This window comes from Amaranthus tricolor, chromosome 6 (assembly GCF_026212465.1).
Source record: "Amaranthus tricolor cultivar Red isolate AtriRed21 chromosome 6, ASM2621246v1, whole genome shotgun sequence".
NCBI classification, from domain to species: domain Eukaryota; kingdom Viridiplantae; phylum Streptophyta; class Magnoliopsida; order Caryophyllales; family Amaranthaceae; genus Amaranthus; species Amaranthus tricolor.
Window position 1 is genome coordinate 18,656,182 of NC_080052.1, and position 16,581 is coordinate 18,672,762.

At 36.5% G+C, this 16,581-nt stretch overlaps 2 protein-coding genes across 2 annotated transcripts in view; one reads left to right on the forward strand and one right to left on the reverse strand.

Moving 5' to 3' along the window:
* LOC130815832 (uncharacterized) overlaps positions 1-4,534 on the reverse strand; it is a 5,336-nt gene extending 802 nt beyond the window's left edge. The window contains exons 1-2 of the mRNA XM_057682333.1: positions 3,101-4,534; positions 1-958 (exon numbers count right to left, since the gene is read on the reverse strand). The exon at positions 1-958 is cut by the window's left edge and continues 802 nt beyond it. Of these exons, the coding sequence (XP_057538316.1) occupies positions 1-958; positions 3,101-3,817 (1,675 nt within the window). The 5' untranslated portion in view covers positions 3,818-4,534. The remainder of the gene's footprint in view (positions 959-3,100) is intronic.
* Positions 4,535-13,053: 8,519 nt separating this feature from the next.
* On the forward strand, positions 13,054-16,494 carry LOC130815833 (profilin). Its single transcript, XM_057682334.1, has 4 exons — positions 13,054-13,380; positions 15,059-15,196; positions 15,953-16,097; positions 16,227-16,494. Exons 1-3 carry the CDS (start codon positions 13,258-13,260, stop codon positions 16,085-16,087), a joined length of 396 nt encoding a protein of 131 aa, XP_057538317.1. The 5' UTR covers positions 13,054-13,257; the 3' UTR covers positions 16,088-16,097; positions 16,227-16,494.
* The last annotated feature ends 87 nt before the right edge of the window (positions 16,495-16,581 follow it).

Sequence of the window (16,581 nt, forward strand, 5' to 3'; positions counted from 1 at the left end):
CAGCAAGTGTTCTCTTATTACTAGAAAGAGAAGAAGCATTAGAATATCTCTCTCGTAATGGGATCAGAGTTTCCTCTGAAGTGCTCCATCTTTTGTTGGCAAAACTCTCGTCCTTCTCCCTTGTTGTCTTAGATCTCTCGTTTTCTTTCCTTTTCATTAATGGCCAATGGAACATAAGTTTAAGACGTTTCGCTGCATTGTATAATTGGCCCGATTTCTTGACATCAGCAGTTCTATCGTCCTCGGTAGGTGAGTTACAATGGCTAGCCTCAGTTGAGTACTGAAAATGAATATGTTCTCCGCTTGACTGGCCTAAACGAGAATGCACCAAATGATCAATGCCCATTCCTAAGAATATTTCATTGTCAGACACTCTAAAAGAGGTTCCCGGGCTATTGCAGATGCCTTGCATCTTCAAATGTGAAGCAAATGCTTTTCTCACCGCATAATCTTTGCAGCTGGAGATACCACCCGCAGATATCAACTGCCTGATTAAGATTTCCGATGATGCAGATTTCGGTTGTCGCTTGAGATAATCAAGCGGTGTCATTCCATGATCATCACGGATGTTCACATTGATGAAGCGCGCTTTCATTAACAGCTGCACTAGATCAGAGTGAATATTCCCGATGATGGCCAAATGAAGAGCGGTTCTCCCTTCATTGTTCTTAGAATTGATTATGTCTTCTATGATGAAACTTTTGCTACTTACTAGCTGTTTCATTAGCTCAATCTGTTGATCCAATCTACGAAAACTAGGGGTCTGGAAACCGGCAACAGCCACATGGAGGAACGTATCTCCATCATTGTTAACTACGGAGGCAGATGAAGGCAAAGCTTGAATCAGTGCTTCAAGAACCGAGAGCTGGCCTCTATAAGCTGCGACATGCAACGGTGTGTTGCCTTTATTGTCAATGGAATAGATCATGTCATACGATGTTATTAAGTGCTTAACCACCTACAACAACAGAATGGCACACGTCAATGATTAACCAAATGCAAAACACGACATGCTACACAAAGTATGTGTATTATAGTATGCAGCCTAAAGTAAAGTCGGTTTTTCTTTTCTTTTTCATTTTTCCGTGAGTTGAACATTAAAGGTTTGAACCCCAAGAGGACATAATGATTAATTACTATCATTTAAAGACATAGTCTCCCAATATCAAGATAGCATAATGCTAAACTATTACGCTATTGCACTCGGTCCCAGCTACTACTAAATGTTCATATATCATAAAGGTTGTCCTGACTCAATGTTTCCACTTTACTTTTAGTGAGATTTTTCTTACAGCTTTCCTTTAATGTTTGGACCCATCACTTTTTTCACTACTTTTTCTACCTCCTAAGGCTCCATGTATAGTCATGCACCATACTAATGTCAGCTTTGAGTACTAGTTTGCTGTGAAGGTGATTTTCTACATGGATGGTACTTTGAGATAACAATGGCAGGTGCTAACCATCCAAGAAGTTCATAACAATGGTACTTCATGAGCACGATTCCCCGTGGTTCTTTCATTATTAATCAGCTGTCCCCAACTTCAAAACTTATTACATCCATCTTACTTGACTGTTACTACTTCCAAAGTTTCAATGCTTGGTTTTCTTTGCTACATAACAATTACTACACTAGTTGTAGTAAATGTTTCATAACCACTCCAATAACAATAGTTCAACTCACTAGCTGAACACGCTGCTCCCTTTGCCCCATTGATTTTAATAAACTATTCATTCAGGGTCGCGTATTTGATTTTGCTATATTTCTATTTTTAGCTACATCCACTTGTTTATATGTCTTCTAGGACAATAAATTGTGAAGCAACATCTATGTATTGTAGCAAACTCAAAAGGGCTGAAACAATACAAATCAATTAACTTAATTACCTTGTCAAATCAAGGAGCATCCATTATCACTTGTTTCATATCACCATTTTTCAATGTCCCTACTATGAGTTGGATCCAAGGCAATCTTATCCTAGTATGTAACAGTGCAATTAAGTAATTCTCACTCTACCAAAGTCTCTCAATACCTTTCACTATGCACCCAACATTGCTTAATACATGAATCACAGACAATACATAGATAATTTATGCACAGTGCAATTACGAGAAAATCGATTGTTTTTCAAAAGAATATCTAACTCATGCAACCAACAAGAAGATAAAATAGACAAACAGCCGGTCTCTCAGGAGATCATCTCTCTGAGAGACGTCTCTCAGGCCCAGCCCATTAAACCTTAATATCCGCTTACTGTGTCTTTAATGCTTATTTACATTATCCTTAATGCCTGCTTACAATATACTTAATGCCCACCGAAAAAGTGCTTAAAATGCTTACTTACAATATTCTTAATGTCTACCGAGAAAACTTAGCCTACTAGCCTACTTACCATATCCTTAATGTCTGCTTACAGTATCTTTTATGCATACTTTCAATATACTTAATGTCCACCGAGTAAGTCCTAAAGTACTTACAATATTCTAAATACCTCCTTATAATATTCTCCTTACAATATTCTTAATGCCGAAAAACTTACAATTACAATTAGAGGCAGTCCAATTAAATTAGAGATGATCTCTCAAATAGACTCTCCCTCACAAGAATTTGTGATAGACATATGTCAACATTTCAACCCCAAGCTATCATGTACAAAAACCCAAGACAAAAACATTTCAACCCCAATAGAAATCTTAAAATCTTGTGCAGTATGAACTAGGACACAAACAATAAAAACAAACTGAAATTTTTGTCCCCTATAGATTGAGGAGTTTATTCAAACAAAACTAAAATAGTATTTTCATAGTTTCCTTCTTTCCACAGCCATAATACCATTAAGTGGCTTAATGGGCGGTGTTTGGGGTAAGATGTATGCAATCTCAATCGTAATCCAGGATAATAGAATAGGGTGAGCCCAACCTCTGAGTATGTATAAACAAACTTGTGTGTTATATGTAACATGTTACACAGCCCAAGCATAGATTCTCATTTGACCTTAATATCTATGATTAATTAAAAGCAAAACATGTAATACACAAAAATAAAAACAAAGGGTTGCTAAATAGGTACAAAAAAAAAATAATAAAAAGCAAAGAACCTCACCTCATCTTGGCCTTTTCCAGCAGCAGAATGCAAAATAGTAGAAGAATTAGCATCTCTAAACTCCAAAACATTAGTAGAATCCCCAAGAAGTTCCTTCAAAACTACCAAATTCCCACCTCTAGCAGCAGCATGAACAGCTCTATTCTTCACATCCATCTTAAAACTCAAAGGAACATCCTCCTCAATCTTCTCCTCCATCTCCCCTCCACTACCCATAAACCTTGGAGAAACAGCATAGTCATAAACAACCTTAAAAACCTCAACATTCTTACTCTTTGCTGCAGCATATAATATATCAGTCAACCCATATTCACCTTCACCAAATACAAGTAAAGGGTCGTCTTTTACAAGTTCTTGCACAAAACCCAGATTCCCAGCTGATGCAGCAGTGTATAAAAGCCATCCACCATAGCCAGAAACAATCAAAGAATTCTTATTTTTACCATCCTTTTCAGTTTGACATTCATTGAATAATTTCTGGGCAACTTCACATCTGCATGTTGCAACATCATCAAACAGTTCTTCATCATCCCATACTGCTTCAAGGCGGCGAATACGGCGGAGAGATGTTAAGTTAATGAGATGATTACCATCAAGTTTCAGAAGTTCTCTTACTAAGTCATAGTGACCATTTGCAGCAGCAAAATCTATAGGAGAAGCATACCACCATTTATCACCTGTACTTTCCCATCTTAGAGGAAAATTGGAAGGGGGCATCTTTTTCTTTTGGGTTGAAAAAAAAAGATTTTAAATGATACCCAGAAAAATTAAGATGTAGGAATCACAAACCCAGATGCTAAACAGAGAAAAGTTTAAACTTTTTTGATGATTTTAGATTGAAATGAGAAGATTTTGGAAAAAAAGTTCAAAGGGAAATAATTCTAGTGGGGTTTGGAGTTGATGGAAATGGAATCTATTTCATGGTTATGACTCTTTAGAATGGAATTATACCAAAATTAAAGGCTTTTAAAAAAGAAGAAAAAAGAAGGTGAAGTTAACAAGACAATGGAATTGTGTCCTTTGGAATGTTATTAGGAGAATTTATTTAATAAAATGCATAAATAATTGGGGTTGGTGTAAGACTAAAGAAATATAAATCTAATAAATTAAAGGGAGTTGATTTGGTGATATGAGAAAGAGAAGAAAAGAGAAGGACGGCAATGAATAATTGATAGTGCTCAAAGATTGAGAAATGAAGCATGCCTTTTGAGGAAAAAAGGTGATGAATGGAGGAGACAACTTACTTTATAAGCCACATGCAAAAGGCTTCACAACTCTTAATGAATTGTCATTGATTCAGGAAATGTCTAGGAAGATTATCAATACTTACTCTTATACAAGTTTTCGGTAGGAACTCGGAAGGAAGATTATGAAGTATGAATAAGTTCCATTTCGTTACTTTTTTTATTTTACAAGTTTTTTTTGGTCGAGTATAAGAGGTGTTTGAATACATAATGGATTTTTTATAACTATATGTTTATATTTAGCATAGATATTTTATATAAAAATAAAAATTAAGCTATACAAATGAATATAAATAGATAATGTAAATTTGAAATGAGAGATGAATGATAAAAAATATTCCATAGTAGTACGAGAAAGATGAAGAAAAACAAAAGTTATCAATCTTATTTTACGGAAAAAAATGGTAAATATTTAATTTATTTTGGAGAAGAAGAAGAAAACATTTCCCTTTTATTCCTGAACATAGTAAATATTTACTCTAAAATGTGGTGACCAATTTTTCTTTTTTTTTATCCTCACTTTACAACTATTTTTTACACTTACAACTCAACAATAATATTCTCTTATTTTTATAAGCTAATAATCTTATTTTTTTCGTTTCAATTTTATTTTCAATCATAATTATTTACTCTTAATAGAAGGAAGTGACTTGAATTCAATTTTGAGCCTACTTGAAGACAATCTTATTGCAAGGGTGGTGGAGGGAAAATTTTTTGCCGCGTATTGTCGGTTACCGTCCAATTGGCCCAATGCTTCAGGTCTGGATGAGACTATAGATTGACAATAACAGGCCAATTTGAGAAATATATGGCCATGCTTGTGAATATAGGCTTTTCAAGTTGGACCGTACATTAAAAGGGTGCCCATCATTACAAAAGTGCAATAGTTTTGTTTAGAGGTGTGATTAGGATTTTGATTGAGTTTTTATTAAATCAGATACCTAAGTTTGATTTTTAAAATAAAAAACGTCTATTTAGACTTTTGAACATGTTAATATTTATAAATTCTCAACAATAGTATGTTGCATAACTAAGTAATTGTTGATTTATTAAGGCTTTGAGTTTTGTACATCCAATCATAATACCAAAATGAGTAATTTATTTTTAACCACGAAAACTAATTTTGGATTAAAGAAAGAAAGAGAAGTGGGGTTAAATGATTGTGTACAAAAGCGCAAAATAATAAAGGGAATGTTTTTTGAAAACTCGACTATCTGATATTTAATCTAGGGTAAATTGGATATTCGGATCGGAACCAAAATCATGATTGTTATATTCGAAAAATCGAATATCCGGATTTTTGGATCTGAATCGGTTTAGTATCTATTTTGAATACTGCTAGTTTTTGTAAGAAATTATGTAATTAGAAGATAAAGGAAGTATTAAGTTGAAAATCCATTGAACACACAAATAACTAGCGGCTATTGGATTGTGTTCGGATCAAGTGTTTTAGTTTGGGTCAAATAGAGTTTTGTATCTGCATTTGAGAGTTATTATAGCTATTTATTAGGTTATTTTTATCCATTTGTTGGATTTTCGTGTGTTTTTATATGAGAGTTTGAGATTGTATTTATAAATTTATTGTAAAACTTGATTTGTTGAAGAGAGCTCAATCTTGGGTTATAGAAAAAATATGCCAATTCATTGATTTGTCTACTAGGTGTCGAATTGTAAGTGATTTCTGGTTTATCACCAAGTTTTGGTGTGTTTTTTGTATATTATTTCTGTGTAAAATGTTCATGTGTAATGGCCACAACATATACACATGAGTTTCTAAAGTAACTGTAAAAAACTGCTCCTAAACGACTCCTCATTAACAGCCACATTGTTCCACTAACTGCCATACTCCTAAACTGCCATACGCATACAAGTAACCGACTGAAATACATGGTTTAACACTCCCCCTCAAGTTGGGTAGTAGGGTCACCAACACCCAAATTGCGTAAGACTTCTTCAAAGAACTGAGTTCCAACTGCTTTTGTAAGAATGTGCTAGCTGATCTTTTGATTTTACATGTGGAAGCTTGATTATTTGGGCTTCTAATTTCTCCTTTATGAAATGTCTGTCCACTTCTACATGTTTCGTGCGATCATGCTGAACTGGATTTTCTGAGATGTTGATAGCCGCTTGATTATCGCAGTATAACTCACAACTCTGTGTAGGGGTGAATCCCAGTTCGGTTAATAACTTTCTCAGCCACAGGACTTCGGTGATTCCCTTTGCCACACCTCTGAATTCAGCTTCTGCACTAGACATGGCAACTACCTTTTGCTTCTTACTCCTCCACATGACTAGATTTTCTCCCACTAAAGTGAAGTAGCCTGATGTTGACTTCCTATCATCTCTATCTCCTGCCCAATCTGCATCTGTATATGCCACAAGATCAAGGTGACCATTTTTCTGATAAAGTACTCCCTTACCAGGGCACCCTTTGAGGTATCTGAGAATCCTATAAACTGCATCCATATGCTGAACCTGAGGCTTGTGCATGAATTGGCTGACTACTCCTACTGCATATGCGATATCTGGCCTTGTGTGAGCTAAGTAGATTAACTTCCCTACCATGCGTTGATACTGCATGCGATCAGCTAACTTTCCTCCTTCAATCATCTGTAGTCCATGGTTCAGCATCATTGGTGTCTCGATAGGCTTGCAGTCCAGCATCCCTGTTTCAGTTAACAGGTCTAAAACATACTTCTTTTGGGATATGAAAATTTCTGTGTTCGATCTAAGAACTTCAATCCCTAGAAAGTACTTCAGCCTACCTAGGTCTTTCATCTCAAATTCTTGAAATAGTTTCCCTTTCAGAATTGCAATTTCGTCTCTATCATCCCCGGTAATGATCATGTCAGGCATGTTGTTCTGCCTCCTCTTCGTTTAAGGAACAAGGTGTGGTCTGAATTGCTTTGCCTGTAGCCAAATTTCTTCATTGCAGAGGCAAATCTTCCAAACCATGCTCTAGGGGATTGTTTTAACCCATACAATGCGTTCCTCAATCTGCACCCCTCATTCTCTGAGAATCTTGATGTAAACCCTGGTGGGGCTTCCATGTACACTTCCTCTTGCAGCTCTCCATGTAAAAATTCATTTTTCACATCAAATTGATGAAGGGGCCAGTCTAAGTTTGCTGCAATGTTGAACAGAACTCGAATTGTATCAAGCTTAGCAACTGGAGAGAAGGTTTCTGAGTAATCAACCCCATACGTTCTGAGTGTATCCTTTAGCCACCAATCGAGCTTTGTACCTTTCAATCGTGCCATCTGACTTGTATTTGATCGTGAATACCCATCTACATCCGACGACTTTCTTTTTATTTGGTAAGATGCATTTTTCCCATGTGCCATTCTTATTAAGAGCGTTAATCTCTTCCTCCATCGCCTTTCTCCAATGTGCAGACATTAGGGCTTCTTCGACTGTGGTTGGGCTCTTGGTTGTATCTAAAGTTACCTTGAATGCTAAGGCACTCTGTGACAAATTTCCTGATTCGGACAACTTCTCAATAGGATATCTCGAACGTTGTGCTTCATACTCAGGATCATATCTTCTTGGAGGGACCCCTCGAGTGGAGCGAGGAGGTAACATATATGATGTATCATGACCCCTTGCTTCAACTGTGTCTGTGGCAATTTCCTCACTTGTCTCAACTATGTCTGTGTCAATTTCCTCAGTCAATGTATCAACTATCACATTATCACTGTTAGTGCTCGTTGAAATAACGTTATCAAGAGCTGTATGACTTACCTGATGGTCAGACAGGATTAGTAGTGGTGGAGGAGTGGACAGAATATCTTGGTGAGGTGACTCTGTAGCATTGTCAACTTGTTCTTTTGGATCAAGGTTGGGCAAACACGTACTAACTAGCCAACTGAGACCATCGTCGTCATGATACTTCTCCCCCTGACGGCGAAGATGGTGATAGTAGTACTCGTGCTCAATGAACTCACAATCCATGGTGGTATAGACTCTTCTAGTCGAGGGATCATAGCACCGATAACCCTTTTGATTGCGACCATATCCAATAAGAACACATTTCAACGCTCTAGGTTCAAATTTATTTCGTACCCTTGCTGGACAATGAACGAATACGGTGCACCCAAATATACGAGGAGGTAGAATATGCGTAGAGGGTATAGGGAAATGGGTTTGGAGGGTGGCAAGGGGTGTGTGGTATTGGAGACTCTTAGTGGGAAGTCTATTGGTAAGGTAATTGGTGGTAGCGATGGCTTCTGGCCAAAGATAAGTGGGAATACGAGAGTCAAGCATAATAGCACGGGTCATCTCAAGAAGTGTACGGTTTTTTCGTTCCGCCACGCCATTTTGCTGGGGTGTGTCAGGACAAGATGTTTGATGTATGAGGCCTTTTTGCTTAAAGAAAAGGTCCATGTTAGAATTGATATATTCTCTACCATTGTCAGTTCGGAGCATGCGAGGTTGGGTTTGAAATTGGGTACAGATCATATTATAGAACTCAACGAACACATGAAAAACTTCAGATTTTTGTCTAAGAAAATAAATCCAACTCATGCGAGTACAATCATCAATAAATGTAACAAAGTACGAAAAACCATGTAGCCCTACAACTGGAGCAGGGCCCCACACATCAGAATGAACAAGCATAAAGGGCACATCAACTTTATTCAAGCTATTAGAATACGAATGTTTGTGACTCTTTGCAAGAATGCAGGTTTCACACTTAAACGCAGGTTTTAACCCTACAAAATTAGGAAAAAGTTTTTCTAAATACCCTACAGAAGGATGTCCTAGTCGTCGATGCCATAGTTGTCTTTCCTCTAGTCCGCGAACAAGTGCCGCTTTGCCTTTTTGAGTTTCCTCTTCCAAGTAATACAGTCCATCTCTCTCAACACCACGCTTAATGATGTTTCCTGTCTGAACATCCTGCACAATACAACACCCAGGTTTCATGAGAACCGTACAGTCAAGATCTCTCGTAAGTTGACTTACAGACAATAATTTATGTGACAGGTCAGGTACAAATAAAAAATTTTTTAAAGTGAGGTTTTTTGTAAAAGAAATAGTTCCGGCTCCTCTCACTTTAATCCCTTCCCCATTCGCGGTTTTAATGATGTCTTTCCTAGGTATGTCATGAGTCAAAAAATCAATCGGGTCAAATGACATTGTATCGGTAGCACCACAATCGAAGATCCAACCCCCCTTAAAATAAGATGAAACATTAAAAGAGGATGAAAAGTTTTGAGTTGGGAGTACGGGTACACGTGACCCCCTTCCTCCTTTAAACACCCCTATTGCTCCCCTATTTAAAGGCTGTTGGGGAAGCCACTCCTCCTCATTCTCCCCTTCTAACCCTAAAGCTACGTCGTTTCTAAAGGAGAGAGAAACTCTCTCTTTGCTTCTTCTGGTACCTTCTTCATCTGGAGAAACTCTCTCTTTACTTTTTCTGGTACCTTCTTCATCTGGTTCCTTCACGGCTTCTCTGTTACGTTCTTGCCTTTCCCTTTCAACTTCATCTATGGATGCATGTCCCTCAGTTCTCCACCCCATGGCCACCTGTCCGGTCCGATTTTGCTTCGGAAAACATACTAGTTTTCTTTCCCCCCTCTTTTTTACATCTGGCCACCATTCCGGGTAGCCTACAAGTTTGAAACACTCGTTCTTTGTATGTCTTGTGCCTCCACAGTGGGTGCATTTGAGGTATGTTTTGTCATCCTCACGTCGGTAATTCCTTCCTTTTGCCGAGAAAACTCCACCGGAGCCCGATGATTCCATATTTGATGAGGGCTCTGTTTTCATGATTCCACGCCTCAATATTTCTCTTCTTATACTTGCATAGGCCTCCTCCACTGTAGGAAGTGGATCTAAAAGTAAGATGTCACGTCTATCCTTGTCGAATGTCTGATGGATTCCTGCTAAGAATTGGTATAATCGATTTTTTTGGATTAATTGACTGTAAACAATGATGTCGTTTGGATCTTTCATTGGATTTGGTTGCCTTCTGTCGATTTCTTTCCACAACATGATTAGCTTGCTATAATATGTTTCAATTGTGTCGGTTCCCTGTTGCATTTTGTTGGCTTTGACTGTCAGGTTGAATATTTGCAAGCCGTCTCTCCCACTATTGTAGAGAGTTTCAATCCCTTGCCACAAAGCTTTGGCTGTTGGGAAATCAAGATACTGATTCACTAAATCAGAATCTATAACAATCGAGTCACGTTTGATCCACTGGCTGTACGCTGGGTCATTTGTGGAAAGAAGATCGTCTATGATGTGATTGAGACGATCTCGTCCACTGATGGCTAAGTGCATCAGCCTGGACCATTTTGTGTAATTTTGATTTGCTAATTTCTCTGAGATGGAGAGGGTATGGGTGTTGGTCACGGTTTCAGTGGGCGGTTGATTGGAGTTTAACTGTTTGAACAGTTGCAACAATTGCCCTATTGTGACCGGTTGATCTGGTGCTATGACAGTTCTTGATTTGTCTGCCATTTTTTGGGTTTAAGGTATGTTAATGGTAAATGATGAAGCTGCAAAAACGATTTAGAATCGTTGCCGCTCTGATACCATGATTTTTGGTTTATCACCAAGTTTTGGTGTGTTTTTTGTATATTATTTCTGTGTAAAATGTTCATGTGTAATGGCCACAACATATATACATGAGTTTCTAAAGTAACTGTAAAAAACTGCTCCTAAACTACTCCTCATTAACAGCCACATTGTTCCACTAACTGCTATACTCCTAAACTGCCATACGCATACAAGTAACCGACTGAAATACATGGTTTAACAGTAAGCGAGTTTTCTTAGAGTGTAGATCGGAGTTATCCTTCGAAAATCAACTGAGTATTGTGAAGGCGTTGGACAAAATACTCTGGTGGATGCATACTAGGTGCAAGCCCAATGGAGTCGGGACAATGATGTTGGGGATGTAAAATGATTTTAGTGTCGAAATTCCAGTTTTGGATGCGACTTCAGATCCCTCGGCCACTCAAAATAATTTAGCCCTAAAATATCAATTTAGGGGTTAATATGGATTCAACTTTCATTTCCTTGGACGTTGATGAACAATTAGAAACTTTTAACCCCAATTCTCATTTTGGAAGCTAATTTAGATTTGAACTCTTGAAAAAATTTAGCTCCATATTCTCAATTTGGGAGGTGATTTGAGTCGAAATTCCACTGCCTTGGGAGTTATTAAACACCTAGAAGAGTTTAAACTCAAATCTTGGATTTGGGGACTAATAAAGGACTGATTGTCAACTAGTCTGATATTATTATAGACTTTAGTATATTTGCCCCAAAATTTTAATTTAGGTGCACATAAGAGTCTAACACTCAATCTTGGTGAAATGTTGAATTCTAGTTTGCGAACATCTTTCTAGATAAGGTAGATAGATAGTTGACAGTTAGCTAGTCTATCGAATAACACTATTCATGTAAAAAATTGTTGCATTATGATAAAGGAGGCGCCAAATCATTTTTATTTAAAAATTCAAAATGTTGATTAGTCATCTTGAGATGATTGTGATGGTTGAATTGTCAGATGTGTCTCTTTCAAATACAAGTATTTCTTCATTTGCTCACTTTGAAAAAATTTCTATTGATATAATACAAAGTGACACAATTGAAAGCTTTCTACATATTTCGGATTAGATTAACAACATTTCATTGGTAGAATCCACTAAGGGTGATAAGATGATCATTTTAAAAACTGGGTTGTATGGTGATAGTAGTCTATACTCTATACTATCGAGTCGACTGCATAATCGAGGATATACCTTCGAGAGACTACTCATCAACTTCTTTCATATATTCCTTGAAAGACATCACCTTTTTCCTTGGAAGCCTGCCGTAGCGTTTCTTCTCGGATATCTGCATATTAACCTTAGGTTCATGGGAATACTTTATGTAAAAATGTGACATAGACGAGGATGCTAGTATGTTAGAAGGGGTTGACAAGAAAAGGAAGAAGATTACATATAATAAGGACTACAAGAATTCATCTTTTATCATGGACATCGGACTTTTGAATTAATTTTGGATAATGTAATAACTTGTATGATCGACGATGTACACACCGAATAGAGGAGATAATCGGGTTTGATAGACAGCTACGACATCATATACTCATACTCTAGTGATAGCGTTTAATTTCCTCCGAAGGGGTTGTGTAGTAGTCTACAAGACAACTTTTCACAACTGTTAGGTTTTCCCTTTACTATTACGGTGGAGGTTTTGACTTTTCTAAACGTGATGGTGGTCAAATTATACCCTAATGCATGAGGATGCATTATTGGTTTCATAATGGCTTGTAGGATATTAAATGTGAAGCATTTTTACTGCATTTCGACTCTTCTTTATAGTGAGAGTGTGTAAATTCTTGTCATAGCCCTAATGGATTAACTTCCGACACCAACAAGGGCTTAAGATAGTTGGAGATTTGTTGGACAATCGAAAAAGCTGCCAAATTGATTTGCTTATTTGTATAGCCATCAAATATAATGTTTAGGTTTTCTTATACAAACAACCCAATTTGTTGGATTATAATGATTCAGTTTTCCAATGAAAATCAGAGAAACCTAAAGATATTTTTTTACGCTACCATAGAGGTGAAGATAAAAAGCTTACTATGTCATTCCATACAATCTAACTTTAAGGAAATTGATCTACTCATAACACAAAAAAAATATTTTTTAAGACAATGATATAACACACAATATTTGATTTGAAAGTTCAACTTGACCAAAAAATATACTCCTTTATTCCATTTTTAAACCACCTAGCCTTTTTTAAAGAAGGAAAATTCTCAACGCTATGATATGCTCATTTACTTCCCTATATAAGTTGCACAAGAGAATTGAAAAACCCAGAAACTTGTAGAAACAAGTAAGAAAACTTCAAAAATCTTTAATTTAATCAAAATCATCACAATCAACAATCATGTCGTGGCAAGCTTATGTTGATGATCATTTGATGTGTGAAATTGACGGCAACCATCTTACCTCCGCCGCTATTACTGGCCTCGACGGCACCGTTTGGGCTCAGAGCCCTGATTTTCCTCAGGTTCTCTCTCTCTCTTTTTTTTTTTTGTTCTTTTACTCTTATATTTCGATTGAATTTTATGCCGTTTCATTGATATTATTCATTTTCGGATTGATTATTTTTTGGTTGTTTTGCTCAATTTTTTTGTAGTTTCTAAAGTTCTTCAGTTTAGCTAATCAGTCGCAGAGTTGGTCATTCCGTTTTACTTCTAATTTGACCTCTTTTTCACTGATTTTATGCGTTAAATTGTATTGACTGATTAACTCTACTGCCTGATTTGTTTGATAAGAATTGTTATGGAAATTTAAATGTTTTAGGCTTTTAGCTAGCTAAGTCCGTTGATAATACTAGTTAAGTACAAAGAAAAATACATGTTTGAGGAATTTCTGGAAGCTCTGCAATAAAACTTTTGATAAAATGGTGCACATAATGGAATATTCTTAATATTATGCCTTTCAAAGATGATCCGGATTTATTTATTTCCCATTCTAATATTAGACATAGTCATTATCATCCACCCAGTATAAACTATAGCTGATAGACCATACTGTATCCCTTCCAAAGAGAGGACTGAGAGGAATGCGTGCTGCCTTAAAAACCCTCAAATATGTGCTCTACAAATTTAAGCCTCTGAGTTTTAATGGTGTAGTCTGTATTACTTTTTATTTAAGTCGATACAAGTAGGCAAAATTTTCATTTTTTGCGATCATGAAAATAGCAATTACTTGAAAGCATAAGCATTTTACCTTTGTTTCGTAGTAGTTAGGTTTGTTTTAGTGGTAGATAAGAGTTATGCTATTGCTGATTCTACTAGGATTTTCCCTTTGGTGCTGATGCTGTCATAAGTGAATATTTTACAACTTTCAAAGACGTAGGTGGTGATGCTAGTGAAACTTTAATAGTTCATAACTTTAGAAGAAGTAGGTGTTGATGCTTTATTTTAAAGGTTTATGCTGACATTGAGTTTACTTGGATAAACAAAATGGATAAACTAAACACTTTATGTTAAGAGTTATCAAATCTTGTACTTCCTGATGCTTCTTTTGGGGACGATGTTAATATACTAGATTGGTTTCTCAATCCTGCTACTGTAAGTTAGCTATGTTACTTTGATATACAAAACGGCTAAACTAAACACTTTATGTTAAGATTATTCAAATTGTGTAGTCGTGTTAGATATTGTATTGTTAAGTGTTGAACTCGGAAATTTTCCGACTTATGCTGTATTTTTGGGTCTAAAATGAAATGTAAGGTGTTGAGAACGAATGTTTATAGCTTTGTTATACAGATTCTTCATTTAACTCTGAAGTACTCATGTCAAGTTGAACATATAGACACAATCTGAATTGAATATAAGTGTCTATTTATAAATGTCTCATTTCCTTATTGGGTCAACTCAACTTAAATGTCTCATTTCTATCACTGGTTATAAATTTAATCTTACTAAACTTAACCTTTTCAGACCTTTACGCTTACTAACCCCATTTTTTCCTTATCAAAATTTCAAAACACTACACTCTTTTCTTTTTCATATGTGGCCCTATTTGACCCAATAATTCCTAATCAATAACCGTGATTTGTAAATCACCACAAAAAGACAAAAATAATAATAATAAAATCAACAAAATCAAAAAAGGTAAATAATTCGTCTCCTATGGTGAGCTTCACATATTGTTCTCCTTTATCAATGTTGTTGTAGCTCAAGCCTGAAGAGGTTGAAGGCATCATCAAGGACTTTGAGGAGCCTGGAACACTTGCTCCTACTGGCTTACACCTTGGCGGCACAAAATATATGGTGATCCAAGGCGAACCTGGAGCTGTGATCAGAGGAAAGAAGGTCTGTTTGCCGTTCACTTCTTGTAATCTTTCCAGATTTGGATTGAAACCTTAAGGCAGTTTACTTAGTATCCTATACTCAACTGCAACTTCATTATTGCTGTAGCCAAAGATTCAGTGGAGAATCCAAGCTACTATTATAGGATGAGCCGAACTTTCATATCCGTATGTGTGCTGAGCAAACGCGATGGGTTGCGATTCTTCCGTGTTATATGTTGCAAATTGAATATCAGTAGGTTTTTAATCAAGTGACTCAGGCTATGACCTAGGACAGTATGAGCCTAGATTCCCTACAAAGATTAATAGTATTTCTTTAGCTTCGGATAGCTATCTAATATAGTTTAATTGATAGTTTAGACATGTGCACTTCTTATTACGTAAAGTTGCTGATGGTGAATGCTATCAAGTGTTAACCAGAAACAATCTTTTTGTTATTACAAGGGTAATGTTTCACACATATGAGTCTCTGACGTTCCTAAGTCCTGCTTAGGTGGGAGGCATCTAATACATTGGGGGTAATAAAATGTTGCTATCCCAGAATCAATTTTGATCAACTCAAAAAGATTAAAGAAAATCAAACAAGTTCTTTTTTGGGTGTACTGTCGCCCGTCATAATTTGTGGGGAGGAGTTGCCAGAGTGTTATTCCAAATACATGGTTGTTGTATTTCAATCAATTCTATGGTTACAACTGGAGCATCAAATCAATGCTGTTGACTTTTGAATCGTGAGATAGATGATATTTTGATTTCATAACAGGGCCCTGGAGGTGTTACCATCAAGAAGACCAAACAAGCTTTGATAATAGGAATCTATGATGAGCCCATGGCTCCTGGTCAGTGCAATATGCTTGTAGAAAGGATTGGTGATTACCTTATTGAGCAGGAAATGTAAATAGACTAAGGTAAGCATTTACCGTTATTTACCCTATTTTAACCTTGAATAAAATCCTCTATATTGTCTATTTCGATCCAAGTGGTTAACATTTCGATAGTTGGATATGATTTTCACGCGTTTCACCTGTATGATTTAGTGAAAATATACACCCGATTGTATGTGGACAAGTTTGGAGCTTTGGGGTTTCTTCAACCATATTCAATCGTTTTATATCTATGGATTTATCGTGGTCTTTCCGCAGAAGCAAAATTGGATACTTTTCTGGTGAAGATGTGTGTATTATGTTGAAAGGACTTATAAGTTATAATTGTGATTGTGTTGTGTGTACCTAAACAGTTGATGGAACTAAGATGCATGTAACACTGACATGCTACGATTTTTCGTCTAAAAATATTGTTGGTTGATTTGTGACGACTACTTGAAACTAAGAAACATAGTACTCCCTTTGTTCCACTAAAATAACACCATTTGACTTCAAAAATTCTTATATA

Bases quoted from the DNA above. Each gene is read 5' to 3' on its own strand.
- LOC130815833 (XM_057682334.1), top strand. From the start codon at position 13,258: ATGTCGTGGCAAGCTTATGTTGATGATCATTTGATGTGTGAAATTGAC. The intron at 13,381-15,058 runs GTTCTCTCTCTC...ATGTTGTTGTAG, and splicing joins AGAGCCCTGATTTTCCTCAG to CTCAAGCCTGAAGAGGTTGA. The intron at 15,197-15,952 runs GTCTGTTTGCCG...ATTTCATAACAG, and splicing joins CTGTGATCAGAGGAAAGAAG to GGCCCTGGAGGTGTTACCAT.